General features: G+C 43.1%; 1 protein-coding gene across 5 annotated transcripts in view; it reads right to left on the reverse strand.

Moving 5' to 3' along the window:
* FLNB (filamin B) overlaps positions 1-16,514 on the reverse strand; it is a 329,582-nt gene that overhangs the window by 67,033 nt on the left and 246,035 nt on the right. For all 5 annotated transcript variants that reach the window (XM_073592228.1, XM_073592229.1, XM_073592227.1 and 2 more), the window contains 2 exons: positions 15,995-16,151; positions 11,010-11,199 (listed from right to left, as the gene is read on the reverse strand). In XM_073592228.1, coding sequence (XP_073448329.1) covers positions 11,010-11,199; positions 15,995-16,151 — 347 coding nt within the window. The remainder of the gene's footprint in view (positions 1-11,009; positions 11,200-15,994; positions 16,152-16,514) is intronic.

The following is a 16,514-nucleotide window of genomic DNA, read 5'->3' on the forward strand; positions in this document are numbered from 1 at the left end:
ACACTTACAAACATCGCACTGTACCCCAGTGCAAAGGACAACAGCATGCGTAGATAGATGATCCACGTCGGATAGACGAACGGAGCGCGGGTGACGTCACGATCCAGTCACGTGGGTAGTGCCGTGACTGGATCGTGACGTCACCCGTGCTCCGTTCGTCTATCCGACGTGGATCATCTATCTACACATGCTGTTGTCCTTTGCACTGGGGTACAGTGCGATGTTTGTAAGTGTTTTTATCCATTTGGAATAAAAAGATTTTTAGTGATTTACAGAGAGCACTAGATCTCCTTTATATATTTTTACATGTCATGACTGCAAGAGTATCTGTTGCTGAAGTCTGATCGAGATTTGCATACATCATCCCCTGCCTTTATCCCTATGAGGGAACTGTTGATTTGACCTGACTGATATACTCAGGGGTCCATCTGTAGAGGTGAGCGGCTTGTGCTATCGAAGGTGGAGGTCCATTTCACTACAGTCACCCTACAAGCTATTGCATGTCACGATTATCACTGGAGAAATTGCTGGATTTTATTTGGATTTATTTTTTATATGGACGATTATTGATTGTTTTATTTAAGATTTGTTTATGCGCAGTACTGCCTTTTTCTTTACTAGTAAATAGATTAGACATTTTCTGTAAGCACTATAGCTTCCCAGGCACAATTATTCATTACCAAAGAGTACATGACCAGCAATAGCAATTAAAGTGGAACTCCAGGATAACATATACAGTGCCTTGAAATAGTATTCATACCCCTTGAAAATTTTCCACATTTTGTCATGTTACAACCAAAAACATAAATGTATTTTATTGGGATTTTATGTGACAAACACAAAGTGGCACATAATTGTGAAGTGGAAGGAAAATGATAAATGGTTTTCAATTTTTTTTTTACAAATAAATATGTGAAAAGTGTGGCGTGCATTTGTATTTAGCCCCCTTAAGTCAATACTTTGTAGAACCACCTTTGTCTGAAATTACAGCAGCAAGTCTTTTTGAGGATGTCTTTACCAGCTTTGCACATCTAGAGTGACATTTTTGCCCATTCTTTTTTGCAAAATAGCTCAAGCTCTGTCAGATTGGATGTAAAATGTCTGACCAGCAATTTAAGTTTTGCCACAGATTCTCATTTGGATTTAGGTCTGGTGTTTGACTGGGCCATGCTAACACATGAATATGCTTTGATCTAAACCATTCCATTGTAGCTCTGGCTGTATGTTTAGGGTCGTTGGCCTGCTGGGAGGTGAACCTCTGCCCAAGTCTCAAGTCTTTTGCAGACTAACATGTTTTCTTATAAGATTACCCAGTATTTGGCTCCATCCACCTTCCTATCAACTCTGATCAGCTTCCCAGTCCCCACTGAAGAAAAGCATTCCCACAACCTGATGCTGCCACTGCCATGTTTCACGGTGGGGATGGTGTGTTCAGGGTGATGTGCCGTGTTAGTTTTCCGCCACACATAGCGTTTTGCTTTTAGGCCAAAAAGTTCAATTTTGGTTTCATCTGACCAGAGACCAGGTTCTCCCACCTGAGCTGTCTGAAGCTCCTCCAGAGTTACCATGGGCCTCTTGGTTGCTTCTCTGATTAATGCTCTCCTTGCCCAGCCTGCCAGTTTAGGTGGATGGCCATGTCTTGGCAGGTTTGCAGTTGTGCCATACTCTTTCCATTTTTGGATGATGGATTTAGCAGTGCTCTGTGAGATGTTCAAAGCTTGGGATATTTTTTTTATAACCTAACACTGCTTTAAACCTCTCCACAACTTTTTCCCTGATCTGTCTGATGTGTTTCTTGGGGGCTGAATACAAATGCACGCCACACTTTTCACATGTTTATTTGAGAACATTTTTTAAAACCATTCATCATTTTCCTTCCACTCCACAATTATGTGCCACTTTGTGTTGATCTGTCACCTAAAATCCCAATAAAATACATTTACATGTTTGGTTGTAACATGACAAAATGGGGAAAATGTCAAGGGGTATGAATACTTTTTCAAGGAACTGTAGTTGCTCCCTTAACAAGTGCCAGTCTCTCGAACATGGAAGATTAGAGAGAGACAGGGGGCCCCCCGAATTGTTTTGTTATAGGGAGCTATTACATAATTGCAGACTTAGAAACTTATTGCAACTTTGTGAGAGGGGTCTAAGATACAAGGTACTGTGACAATGGCTCACCACTGAGAAATATAAGAAAACGAGGACAGTTCATCTCATCAGTGGCCACTCACTACTGATCTTGCAGTGTGGCTAGCCCACTGCACTGTCAAGGTGTCAGGAACCATAAACCAGGCAGAGACAGAAAATGCAGTTAAAAATCACACCTTTAAAGAAACAGCAAAAATAACACAGATAAGGAACGTAGTCAAAAACTGAAGCCAGGGTTTGGATGTGGATAATCAGACGAGCCGGGGTCAATTAGCCAGAAGTCAGTGTAGTAAGGAGCAAAAACAGGAACAGGTATCAGAAAAGAAGTCAGCCAGGTCAAGTCATACACTGGAACACACTGGAGATCATAGACCACACAAGGGCATGGATGAAATGAGGAAAGCTATTTAAATAGCCAAAAGGGGCTGGCTGAAGGCTGGACTAATAAGGCAGGTAATAGAAACCAGGTGAGTCACTGTAGAAAAAATGCATGGCTGGTAATTGATCGACAGCTGAGCAGCCTCTGTGCGCTGAAAGAAGAAAGCTGCTCGTAAATAGCAGGAGCTCAGCCCAAACACAGGGTTATATGCTCATTTAGGCTTAGATGAGAAAAGCAGCTTTACCTAACCAATACTCTAAAAGCCCTTTCACACTGAGCCGCCGGCAGAGCTAGCGATAAAGCGGCACTAGTTTTAGCGGCACTATTCGGCCGATAGCGGGGCGCTTTTAACCCCCGCTAGCAGCCGAAGAGTTAAATGTGCTCATGTAGTGCCGCTGCTGAAGCGCAGTGGTTACCATTCATTTCAATGGGCAGGGGCGGTGGAGGAGTGGTGTATACACTGCTCCTCCACCGTCCAAAGATGCTGCTTGCAGGACTTTTTATAACGTCCTGCCAGCGCAGCGCCCCAGTGTAAAAGCACTCAGACTTTCACATTGGGGTGGCAGGGGAGGCGTTTTTCAGGCACTATTTTTAGCCCTTTAGCGCCTGAAAAACGCCTCAGTGTGAAAAGGGGTCTATTGCTCTGGCAGTGCACTGTTCCTGGACGCCTTCACATCCATTGCAGAAGTATGGGACCTGCATTAGCCTTGATGACATCAGGGGTATCTGACTTAAACAGCATAGGAAAAAAGAGACTCTGGGGACTAGTCTTGCAGCATACAGAAGCCTACAGGAGTGCAGGATCAGGAAAGTAAATCTGCTTTTCCCAGTACTCTAGATATAAACATTTACCCCTTGCAGTGGTGCTGGGGGTTTTTACTATCCCCATAGTTCAGCTTCTGGCAACAGAATAAGTAAAAACAAATTATTTTCACTTTCTCTAAAGGGTTTTTCACCCAAATGAATAAACTGATATTGAGTGGTACTACTAGATGGATGATCTGCAACTTAGATGTGTGTCAATAAGACTTCATCAATCTGAACAGCCATTCAAGGTGGCTTCTCTGATATTGCTCAAAGGGGTTTTAGCGATCTTTCTGAAAGCCCGCCAACTTTTTACCTTGCAAAATAAAAAATAATTACTTAATAAATTACATACAAGGACTAGGAATTAAAACAGTACACGGAAAAAACAACAGGACACCTTTTCCCAGCACAAAGAATGACCGTCAGTGATGAAATCCCCCAGGAATGCACATTACCGCAAAGGTGCTGGGCTCATAAAGAAAGGAAGGAAGTGAAGGAGCAGGTACAGGGCTCAGGTAACCTCATATTAATGGGGGCTACAAGGGATTTCAAATAAATAACAAGCACAGCAGAAAAAAATAAAAAGAGCACCAAGATAGAGTTGCACTCAATCAAAAGTGAACAAAAGAACCCAATACTCTGAGTAATGCAACCCGATTACTTAATGTACTGACTAGACTTCCTGCAGGGATAAAGAGCTTTGTTGGTTTGAGGGATAACTAAGGTATTTATTTCTCTGTCAATATGCTGTGAAATGGGTTTATTTCCCCTGTTCTGCTCTGAACACACACACTGCTCTAATGTGGGCATAACATTATATATGGAAATATTTGCACATACACAGTAATTTCACTTTATTAGGTGCATTTATTTAACATCAATAAAAGCAGGCATGTCAAATACAAATTAAATCGTGGTTTAGGTTGGTAGGAATGAACCTTGAAAAGGCGCTATATTAGGTCTACTGAGTGTTACTTTTTTCTTGTTCAATAATTTTTATTGCAGGTATATCAGTAACAAACTAATATCAAAAGCACCTAGTCTGCCCACGCAGGGGCTATGACTGGGGGCATTAAAAAAAAAAAAAAGGAGGTAGATAGGAGGTAAGGCCTCCTATCTAGACGAGCACAGAAATCTTAAATGTAACATACATATAGCTTGGGACTAACCCCATAGAGTGCAAAAATAGCCAGGACCCGCATTCTAGTAACACATTTCCAAATAGTCCTGGGTAGCTATAGACAACTAAGGAGGGCGTAGAAACCTGACAAGAGAAAAAGGAGAACAGGGAGGAAGGAAAAGAAGAAGATATAGATGAGGTAAAGGAGAAAGTAAAAGAACTGGGGAATCTGGGATTGTTTAAGATACCAGTTAGAGCTGACCCACACTTGCTGGAGAGAGATCAGGGAAGGCATACACGTCAACCATGCTTTCCAGACTTTAAGAACTTTGCATGTGTGTTTTTAAGAATACTGGACATTTATCTATTGACCATCATGGCTGTCAAGTGTTCTCTCATTCTCTGGAAAGGGAACGTAGGTTTCTTCCATGCCTGGGTGATTGTGCTTTTAGCAGCTATGACCAAGTAGGTTGCCAAATTCTGCTGACAAGCAAATAAGCCAGGGATGGGGAAAATGTAGCCTCCTTTCGGATTTTCAAATGGAACAGGGAATATAGCAAACCAAACACACGGGACCAAAAGCTCACCAGTCCCGGGCAGGTCCACCAGCTATGCAAAACATCTCCACGATGGCCACACCCCAAGAAACAGCGATCACTAGAAGCCAGGTTGGCACGGGCAATACGTGCTGGAACCCAGTACCACCGCAACACTGACTGTTTAAAGGAACATTTAGCAAACGAAGACCTGTCCGCTGGATCGATCCCAGTACCCAAATCTCATTCCCACTGGGCCACATAGGAAAGTGAGGTGAAAGATGATCGGCAATGCAAAGACACGTGGAAGGTTGAGATAAGACCTGGGAATGATGACAGATGTGTTCGAGGTTTTCTGGAAAATGTAGGAGGAGGTACACCGAAGTGATGCTAGCCAGTGTTGAAGCTGAAGAGAGGATTACTTTAACATTTATTTTTAAGTATGAGAATGCATTATTCCATTGGGCAAAGTGGCTGGAACATTTGCCCAATGGAATAAATACCAAGATAACAGTCATCTGTTTGATGGCATGGGTTAAAGTGAAGATAGCAACACTGGGTCTTGTAGTAACTAGTAAACAATATGAGCTAGGTGGATGGCGGTCGGTTCGTTATCTTGCTATTGCAGAAAGGCATAAGGGCCCTGTTTATTTGCATATAATATTTATTTAGGCAAGGGGCAAAACATCAATTGGGGGATCATTAGCAAGAAGACTGGTCAAGTACCACTGAGTATATTAGAAACACTGTGCTCTACAGGCAGTCCCCGGGTTACAAACAAGATAGGGTCTGTAGGTTTGTTCTTAAGTTGAATCTGTAAGTCGGAACAGGTACATTTTTTTTTTTTGCCACCTCAGTGAATCTTATAAGAGACTTAATCCACCTTATCAGTGTCATCCATGTCCCTTCAACTTTTTCACATCATTGTAGCTTTGTTTGCGGATATACAAATCATTTATTACCAAAACAATGTACAAAAATTCATACTAGAGGTCCTTACTTTATCTTTTTACCCCAGCACTACCCCATATAATCCCCAACCCTTACCCCTCACCCCTTCTCCTCCCCCCCACCCTCCCCTCCCAACATCTGTGTACACTTGGTTAACTTTGTTCTCTTCAATCAAATCTAGTTTTCAATGCCTCAGTAATACTCCACCATTTTTTAAATTCCTTCCAACACTGCCAGTTGTTGTTTTTCCCTATTATTCCCATATCTCCCTTCCTCCATATAGCGAATACCTTCCACTGCATTGACCCACTCCCAAATTGATGGGCATTCTACCGTCTGCCACTTTTTTGGGATGGTTTTTTTAGCCACATTTAGCAAATGTGGCACCAGGGAGTCTTTATACTTTTTGACCTCTCCTCCTATTCCATGATGTAATACTATCCAGGGGTCTGCTTTTACTTCTATCTTTGTTATTTCTTTGATGAACCCCAAGATTTTTACCCAGTATCTTAATTTCAGGACAGTCCCACCACAAGTGGGCCATATTGCCCACTCCTTTACATCCCCTCCAGCATTCCGATGTCTTATCCCTTTGGTATTTACATGCTTTGTCTGGGGTAACGTACCAACCCGTCAAAATCTTATAATTCATTTCAGCAACATTGGTGTCAATCGACGAGCCATGTGGCAGTTCCAATATTTTTCTTAAAGTGTTGCTATCTGCGATCCTAATTCTCTTTCCCATTTTATGATGTATGGAGGTACCTCCCTCCTACCCGCCGTCAACCCCATTTTATAAATTTTAGATATTATGCCTTTAGTATTTTTCGCCAGACACAGCCTTTCCAACTCTGATAACTCCTTTCCCGACCTTATTGGCTGTGGCAGGCTGTTAACAAAATGGCTTAACTGGAGGTATCTCCATCTATCTATCACCCAGGCTTCCCTATTGTGCTTTAGCTCGTGAAACGAAACAATCTTCCCCTCTTTTATTATGTCTCTTAGCTGTGCCTTTTCATTTCTAATCCAGTTACCTCCTATTTTTGTTTCCCCGGTGCAAAATAATCATTTTCCCTAAGTGAGATTAAGGAGGAATTAAATGTCTTGTTTATTTCTTTATGTATTGTGTCCCACGCTCTAAGAACCACCTTTGTCAATGTGTGTGTATTTCCATCTAATAATCTATAATGTGGGGGATTCCTAATTATGTGTCCTAAATGTGCCTTACTTAAATTATTTTCTATATTCACCCATCTCTTGTGTTTATTCTCTCTAACCCACTCGATCGCTCTTGACACCAATATTGCCTTATAATAGCCCTGAATGTCGGGCACCGCCAGACCCCCCCCTTTTTTTTTCCTGTTTTAGAATGTCAAAAGAGACTCTAGCCCTGCTATTTTTCCAAACTGTTTTCATTATGATTGAATTGAGTTTCCTTAACTAAGACTGTGGTATTGCCAGTGGGAGGATCTGTAGCTTATAGATGATTTTTGGTAGCAGGATCATCTTTATAGCATTAATGCGGCCTAACCACGATAATGGTTTACCTATTATCCTTTTACTCTCAGCTTTTATTTCGTCAAGCAGTGGAATAAAATTGAATTTATAGATCTTCCCTAATGAGTCTGCTAATTTTATGCCCAGATAATTTATTTCTTTTTTCCATGTAAATTGGAATTCTTTTTTCAGCTTACTTTCCTCTTTTACCTAAGTAAATATTCAGTATTTCGGATTTTGCCAAATTTATTTTGAAGTTAGACACTTCTCCATATTGTCTCAATACTTTCAATATATTTGGCATTGTGATTCTCGGGTTGGCTATGAAGAGCAGCACATCGTCAGCGAAGGCTGCAACCTTATGCTCCTCATCTCCAACCCTAAACCCGCTTATATCCGGGTCCTCCCTGATCACCGAGAGCAAAGGCTCCAGGGAGAGAACAAAGAGCAAAGGAGACAGGGGACAGGCCTGTCTCGTCCCATTTTCCATTTCGAATATGGCCGAGGAGGACCCATTAATTTTTATCGAGGCCGTAGGATGATTATACAAGGCACGGATCCATCTAATCATTTTCAGGCCCAGTCCCAGGTGTTTAAGAGTTTGGAACAAGAACCCCCAGTCTACTCTGTCGAACGCTTTTTCTGCGTTCATAGACAAGAGTAGACCTGGGGGCCCCCTATCCTTGATATTCTGCAGAAGAAGGAGGGTACGCACCCCATTATCCCTCCCTTCTCTTTTTGGAGTAAACCCCACTTGATCTGGGTGTATCCATTCACTCATCCACTCTTTCAACCGATTTGCTAATACTCTAGCATAGAGTTTCACATCTGTATTGATCAACGATATTGGCCTATAGCTAGAACAAATCGTAGCATTTTTCCCCTCTTTTGAAATAACCGTAATCTCAGCTTTCAGCGCCTCCCTACTTAGCTCAAACTCCGTGCCCAACCCATTCATATATTCGCAAAGTCTAGGGGATAGTATGTCTTTAAATTTTTTATAATAAAGAGAAGTGAATCCATCCGGACCCGGACTTTTTCCCGGAGCTGACTCCCCTAATGCTCTATTAATCTCCTCTACCGTTATAGGGCTTTCTAAATTGTCCTTACAGTTCTCAGTGATTTTGGGGAGATTTGCTTTTTTAAGAAATTCTACTATCTTCAATTTATGTGAGGAACAGGTACATTTTTAAGTGTAGCTCCAGCCAAAAAAACAATTGTTAACGCTTTTTGGATAGCATAGGGAAGGGTTAACACCCCTGTAATGTTTGTTTTGCTGTCTGTGCCCCTGTTCAGAAGATTTCACCTCACTTTCTGTCCCAATGACAATGGGATTTAGAAAATTTTGGGTTGTTGTGGAAACAAGCCTTGGTGATAAAGCATCAGTGGAGACACCTTTTTCCCATAATAACTCTTACAGGAGTGAATTTTCCTTCCTAGGGGTAGATTTCCTCTCACTTCCTGTTGTCTCCCTCTGTTTGTAAGTAGGAGTCGTTTGTAAGTCTGATGTTTGTAACTAGGGGACCACTTGTAGATCATTGGGTATCAAATGGCAAAGGTTTGAATGAAAGATTCCAAGACATCAAAAAAATGTTGGAACCCGTGTTTCCCTATGCAGGGAGGTTTCCATCCATTTCATAAGAAAAACATAGGACAGCTTGGCTTACATCTACCTAATTCTAGAAATCTTGATTAAAAAAAAATGCAGCCCTCAATACAATACTCCCCTGCTCTCTGGAGCTGTCCACCGCAGACTCGCCTTTCTGCAATTTATCTCTGGTCCTCTTCTTTGTTGAATATCATTCAAACCACTTTCTGTAAACGCAGGCCATCCTGCACCTCCCCTCTGGGGAGGTCGTCACCACTGCATCCTGCACTTACAGTACAGAGATACAGTAAGCAAGGCTATCTGCATTAATGAGGACCATCAAGTGTAAAAAGAAGAGGTGAAGCATCATATATGCACAATCACTTAGGTGGAGTTTTTATTCCCTAGGGTAGTGGTTTCCAACCTTTCGGACCTCACGGACCACTAAACTCACAATTTTGAATCCGGCTGACCACTAACATGAATTTTCCATGCCTTATACACACACAATGCTCCGACTTTCAGTATTGACTGTTAGCGCGCATTGAGAACACCACTGGAAACATTGGGCGGTACACATCTGCCACAATGTTCATTTGTGGCAGAACCCCTGAGTGCCACGAAAATTTTTTCATGGACCATCAGTGGTCCACGGATCACTGGTTGGCGACCGCTGCCCTAGGGAATATAATAAGTGTGTTATATTCCGTGCTCCTTAGTGATCAAATATCTAATAAATTTAAAAAGCGTTGAAGTGGCTGCAAACAATTAATCCTGTTCTAACAACTATTAAGATTAAAGTGATCATTTTTGTTGCGCCTACCTCCAAGCCCTGGTTCATATTGGTACGATTTGACATGTGATTTGACATGTCAAATCAGCGGCAATGGCACTGTCCTAATCGGCGCGACGCTGCATTTGCGGCACCGCACCGATTAAAAAAAACGGTTTCTGTACTACTTTTTGTGATTTCGGGCTGCGATTTACATTGACATCTGTGGAGAAATCTGCACAGATGTCTCTGAAATCGCGGCCGAAATTGGGACTGACATGCGGGAGTAAAATCGTGCGAGTTCAGCTAAACTTGCACGGCTTCATTCCCACAATTCAGTGTGAACCTGGGCTAATTCACAGATATGTGTGCACACTCGTGCACTCCTTTGCCTAAGCTAATTAATATGAAATCAAATTATAAATCAAAAATAAATAGTGGAGCCGGGTGACGCTGTGCAGTTAACCAGAAGTGACACGGGAGCCACGGCCCCACTGTCTTACACATACAGATCGTTTGATGTTGGTTTTAATGTAAGTGCAATACATTTTAATAGAACCGGAACTTATTTTACATACTACACTATGAGAGCCTTCCATCATGTACAAGCTTACATTTAGAGAGATACCTGTGGATTTAAAGGGCCACACACAAATTACCTGGAGAAGTGTACTAAAACTAAGAATGACAGAGGAAGTAAGGAGTGGTGGAGAGGAGTCTAGTTATGTACCCCACTAGTGCATAGCGTGTTCTGACCTGGTTCAACGGGTCATTGCTGAAGGTGAGTGCAGTGGGAGTCACCATGCATGAAACAAAAAGCACCAGCACATAAGGGTGGATTATATGAACTATGCATCACTAACGTGGAAGAGCATTACCTATTATGTGAAAGAAGTCTCACTGATGTTATATATATATATATATATATATATATATATATATGTTATTTGCCCGCCAACTATTATTTTTGAATTCATATTAATTACCTTAGGCAAGGGAGTGCAAAAGTGTGCACACATCTGTGTATTCAAGGTAGGCGCAACAAAAATTGCCCTAGGAATTAGCTGGGGCATTGTTCAATATATATTTTTAATCCATCAAGGGCATAAAAAACAGTAAACTACTGAACCTCTTAATCATGGTTGCATGCTCAATCTAAACATTTTTTAAATGGGCTAGGTTTATTAAGCTGAAAATCCTTTGTATACCTGTTGCTGTACATTTGCTGGCATCTCCTGAAGGCATTGCCCTGATTCTGTATGGTGAGTAAGGGATATCATCGCCTCCATACTTGACAGCAACCTGATAGCGTCCAGTTTTATCTGGAATGTAAGATACAGCGTATGTTCCATCCTTGTTGTCCAAAACCTGGGCCTTCTTTGGCTTGCCTTCTTGGTCCTAGCAAGAAGATTAAAAAAAATATTATTCAAATGACCCAACTAGATTGCATTTTAAAAAGGTAAGATCAATGAATAATGAATCATAATTGATTTCCAGATTTCACTCTATAGCTAGCCATAGATGGATCACAATTCGGACGGTTCAGCACTCTGGCTGACTGAAAAAAAAAAAAATAAAATGAATCCCCTATGGCTAGTTTTTTATCTGGGTTCCCAACCCTTTCCACCAGAAAGCAGCTCTACAGTAGGAGTGAGCTTCCTCTGCAGCAGGAGCAGAAAAGGCCCCAAAAGATTGCATTAGCACATTAGGAGTGGCAATAGGGTGTCCTCACCATTTTATTCAACACACCAGCATCTATCAAACACTCAGATTTCAGATTTTAGTAGACTGATCCTTTAAAAAGTTTGCAAAAGACGTTAATTTTGAGGAACATGGGCCAACTGCACGGCAAACAGTTAAAAGATACAATCTGAAGCAAAACACTTAAAATAAAGCAAACATCAATAAAAATTACAACTCCCTTGGAATTCAGGGAATGATCATCTTCAGTTACACTTGCATGTTTTGAGAATTTGCCCAGAATGTCGCGCGTTGTCCTTCCTTCCAGTGTTCTGGGAATATCCCCCAGGGCGGCTAAGTTATACTTCATTTTAATCCCTAAATAAACAGCAATCTTTTTCATGTCCTATGATTTACACTTTGTAACTAACAAGAGGGAATGCAAGCGAGTCCCTCGCATCCTGCATTAGCGTCCATTCACGACTAACATTGAGTTATTGAAGACATCTGCTTTATGTGGGAAATATTAAAAACAATATTGTGTTCATACAGTCCAAATACATATAGAGCATAAACTATTTTTTTAAATCTCCCAAAATCATCATAATTCTGTTCAGCTAATGTTTTGGTTCACATCTCAATAATATATGGCTGGGGGGGCGACACCAGTATGCACAACCTCCAGCTTTCTTTGTCATGCCACCTCCTTCAGCGACTGGCTGGGCTCTGAATGAGTATCACCACACTGAGGAAGATTATCGTGTTCTCTACTCCAAGGCGGAAAGGTGTGCACCCAACACATGTCCTTGCTAAAGGCATAGCTTTTATTAGCACAACCGGTAAAATAGCAGCAAAAAAAGAAGCTTACATGTTTCGGCAAACAGCCTTAAAGGCCAAGTTCACCTAAAAAATTAATTAAAAGCACTTTTTTTGCAGGTTTTTCCTTAGAAGCCTGCAGATGTGCTATCGCAGGTGCATTTGTCAGGCTCCTGCAGAGACTTCGTAAAGCTGTCTGCCCATCTACCTCCCATACGGGCAGTTACTGAAGTACAGGAAGAATCAATAAACTACAAGAGTGCTCACCAGCACCCTCAAAGTCCATTAAGAAATATAAATCATCTGACAATGTGGCAGACTGGACTTTTAGTTCATTCATTTACAGACCTCTGTTAATGCATAATGTGGCTGTGTGGGTGGATGTGTTAGTAGGTGCGGGGAGGACATTCCCCGTTCAATGTCATGGGAAGGGGAGGATGCTGAACATGTTACATTCTAAATATGGGTGTACCATGTTCAGAACGTGTCCCTTAATCATGGTAATTAAGGCTATTTGTCGAAATATGTAAGCTTCTTTTTGCTGCAATTTCACCAGCTGTGTTAATAAAAGCAAAAATTGGCCGCCGAGGGAGGAGGAAACGGAAGCCGCCGCAATGCCCGTGGAGAGCAGGGGAAGGTGAAGCCGCCGCCCCTGAGCAGGGAAAGCCGCACTGCCCATCATAGATGGGGTAAGTGCTCCAGACCGGGTCTGGAGACCAGGGGGTTGAACTGTTTGCTACCGTCCCAAAAAAAAATTACCACTGGCCGCCACTGGCAAGGACATCTCAGGTGCACAACTTTCTATCTTGGACTAGTACCACTCATTGGGGGATCAGCACCCTGGGCTGCAGCATTGACCTCTAAACACATCTTTGTGCCAGGGGTGCATCCGGGGGGGGGGGCCATGGGGCAATTACCCCCTCCGAGAATGCGGGTGAGTGAGCGGGCGGCTGGCGGCTCCGCGGCTAAGAGCACGGGCGGCTCCGTTGGTGGGAGACAGCGGGCGGCTCTGCGGGCGTGCTGGGTGGCTCAGTTGGTGAGCAGCTGTGTGGCTCGGTGACAGTGTGAGAGTGGGCTGCTGGCCAATCAGGGAGCCGGTGGGCAGGGGAGCAGAGAGATGACATCTCTCACCACCCGACACCTGCCCTGCATCCCTGCAGTTCCGCCCTCACTGTGCAGTGTGCAGGCAGCCACGGTGTCAGAGGGTTAACACAGTCAGAGCCTGTCAGTATCGGCGCGTCCCGGTGCGCCTGCGCAGTAGAGCTACACATCAGCACGTACGGGCACACGATCGGCGGGTACGAGCGCGTGACCCGAACGGGTTAGCACACGTGGGCACACGAACGCATGCATGTACAGCGGGACATCCCCTTGGCGGGCCTATATAAAAGGCAGCTATGCCTTGTGCTCATTGCTGGTTTGTCTTCTCAGCTTCCAGTGTTCCCGTTTATCCTCTGCATACCTGTTCCTGCCTATTGTGACCCGGACCGTTTGACTACTCTGCTTATCTTCTCTCCAGTGTTTGACCCCCGGCTTGATTAACGACTCTTCTACTGATCCTCTCTCCAGTGTTTGACCCTCGGCCTGCTAAACGGACTTGTCTTGCTTAAACCTGTACTACGATTACCTGGTGTTTGACCCTCAGCCCGCTTAAAGGACTCGCCTTGCTGTGCTTGCTACTACGATTACCTGGTGTTTGACCCTCGGCCTGCTTAAAGGACTTGCCTTGTTGTGCTTGCTACTACGATTACCCGGTGCTTGACCCTCGGCCTGCTAAAGGACTGTCTTGCTTAACCCTGTGCTTCTCTTCAGCTCTGTTCCTGGTTCCAGGTCAAGTGTTGGAGTCCCTGCCAGCCTTCTCTCCAGCTTAGCAACCAGTCCATGCTACACGGGTTCTACACGTCTAGTGACACCTTGGTGACCTGCACACCTGCTGGCAACCCGTGCCTCTCCGTGCCTGATACCCTCTGTACCACCTTCAGGGGTATCTCGCACCTAGTTGCTAGGGGAGCCGCTCTCAGCATTCCGGCCTTGGTGAGTACCTGACACGCGGCAGCAAAGAGATTAGGTCATCTCTCTGCTGCCTGACTCTGGGACACAGCAAGAGACAATTATAGCAGGCAAGTGACAATCCACAACATGTGGCATAGGACGTGGCAAGTGACAATCTGCAACATGTGGCATGGGACATGGCAAGTGACAATCTGCAACGTGTGGCATGGGACGCGGCAAGTGACAATCTGCATCTGGTGACAGGTGACAATCCGCAACATGTGGCAGGTGACAGTGGCAAGTGACACGCTTGGGGCTCTCACTGATTCTGCATTATGGTGAGTTGAACCATTTCATTTTTTATAACAATGTAATAATAGTAATAATGCGCTTCAATCATCCTGACACCATAACAACCATGATGCCGGGAGGATTGAAGCACTAACACCAGCCATTTCCCCGATAAATTCAAACCCCAAAAGAACGTATTTTCTGGCAGTGCCCCTCCCGAGACTAGGCTCTGGATCCGCTCCTGTCTTGTGCTTGGCATGGGAGGTGGAGCGTGGTTTTGGGACTGCTTGTTCTCTATTCCTCCTGTAAAATGCACCTAAAGGACTCCTGTCTCTAGCTCCCAGTTCCCGAAACAGGATGCACTGAAAGCACCACATACTACCATCAAGTCTGACTGAACTCCCTTTTCTCAGCCAGATTTCTGACATGTAAAAAATAATAATGAAAAGTTAATGAGTGGTAGTAAACTACCACCTATTTTAAATAGGCCACCTGTAGTGTTCTACCATAATGTGCTAGTATGCACCACATACTAGCACATTATGGTAGACTTGCATTTAAAACTGAGCCCTCCAGCGCCCTCCTCCTCTGCTGTCATCACTGCTGGTGCTTCCATCTTTGCCCGGTCTTCCTTTCGAGTTTGCGCTCTCCGGCTGTTTGAATGGCCAAGGTCACAACAATGTCACTCTTGCACTTTTACACAGGAGTCCGTGTGCCCTGAATGCAGAGCATCACAGCGCATGGGCAGGACATCATTAGTTAGAGCTGATGTAAATATTTCCTCAGCGGTGCAAGAGATATTCACCACACATACTATAATTTTTTTTTTTTCCAATTCATCTTTTTAAAGATAGGTTACCTGTAGGTACAAATTGTAAATCCGAGTTTACTACTGTTTTAAGAAAGATTTCTGGGAGGTTATACATTTTTTTCTATCTAGCATGGAATGCTTTTTTAAAAAAAAATTAAGACACTTTGGGGAATATTTATAAAGCAGTGAATCTGACATTCAGCAAACATTCTCTGCAGGCAAATCTGCCAAGTCCATGTGTTTGTAATGGCAGGGATTTATTCTCCACCTAACAATGTTTAGCAAAAGTCAAATTTTGCTAATATAATTACACTCCATGTAAATCAATACGTCAAATAAGATTAATGGATTTCTGACGCCGGAAGCCAACCCAAAAATGAAGAGAAATTCTATGAGAAATGGAGACAGTGGGGGAACGTGCAATTACTGTTCATCATATACACTGTGGGATAATGATCTAGTTTATTAACAGAAGAGATACACTACATTGCTAAAGGTCAGACTTTTCTAGGCTTCTTAGGTTTATTGTCAGATATTGGTAAGTAAGGTATACAGGAACAATCAGAGCAGGCAACCAACCAAAAAACATCAAACTTGACTTACCGTTATAAGGACAGAAAGATCTCCTAGTCCTGCATCCTTGGCATTAACGGCAAAATCAGCAGGAAGACTGGCCGGGACCCCTTGAGAGCTGAGCCCAGGACCACTTACAGTCACCTTGCTGGGATCGTAGGTTGGAAGAACCTTCACCTTGAAAGGGCTGAAAACATAGGAAGAATTTGCATTATATATAAGCTCCAATAAAATGCTGGACTACTAGTCATCTTCAGAGATTTTCCTCATCAATGTAAAAAGAATTTGTAAATGGCACCTATAAAGCAGTGAAAGATAATTTGTACAGGGTTACAATACAACCATTCTACTAATATTTTATGAACACGGTAGCACAGAAATTGCATAATCTAGTCTTTGGAGTGTACAGGGTTATAATTCCACCACTAAAGTCATCCACCAACAATAGTGCCAAGATACACATGTATACAAAGGTGATGGGAAAAAGCACCACACCTGACTTGGCTCTTTGATTAGTGGGAAACTCCTGAATTGTGTTGACTCTGCAAAT

This window comes from Aquarana catesbeiana, linkage group LG07, assembly GCF_042186555.1.
Source record: "Aquarana catesbeiana isolate 2022-GZ linkage group LG07, ASM4218655v1, whole genome shotgun sequence".
Classification (NCBI taxonomy): domain Eukaryota; kingdom Metazoa; phylum Chordata; class Amphibia; order Anura; family Ranidae; genus Aquarana; species Aquarana catesbeiana.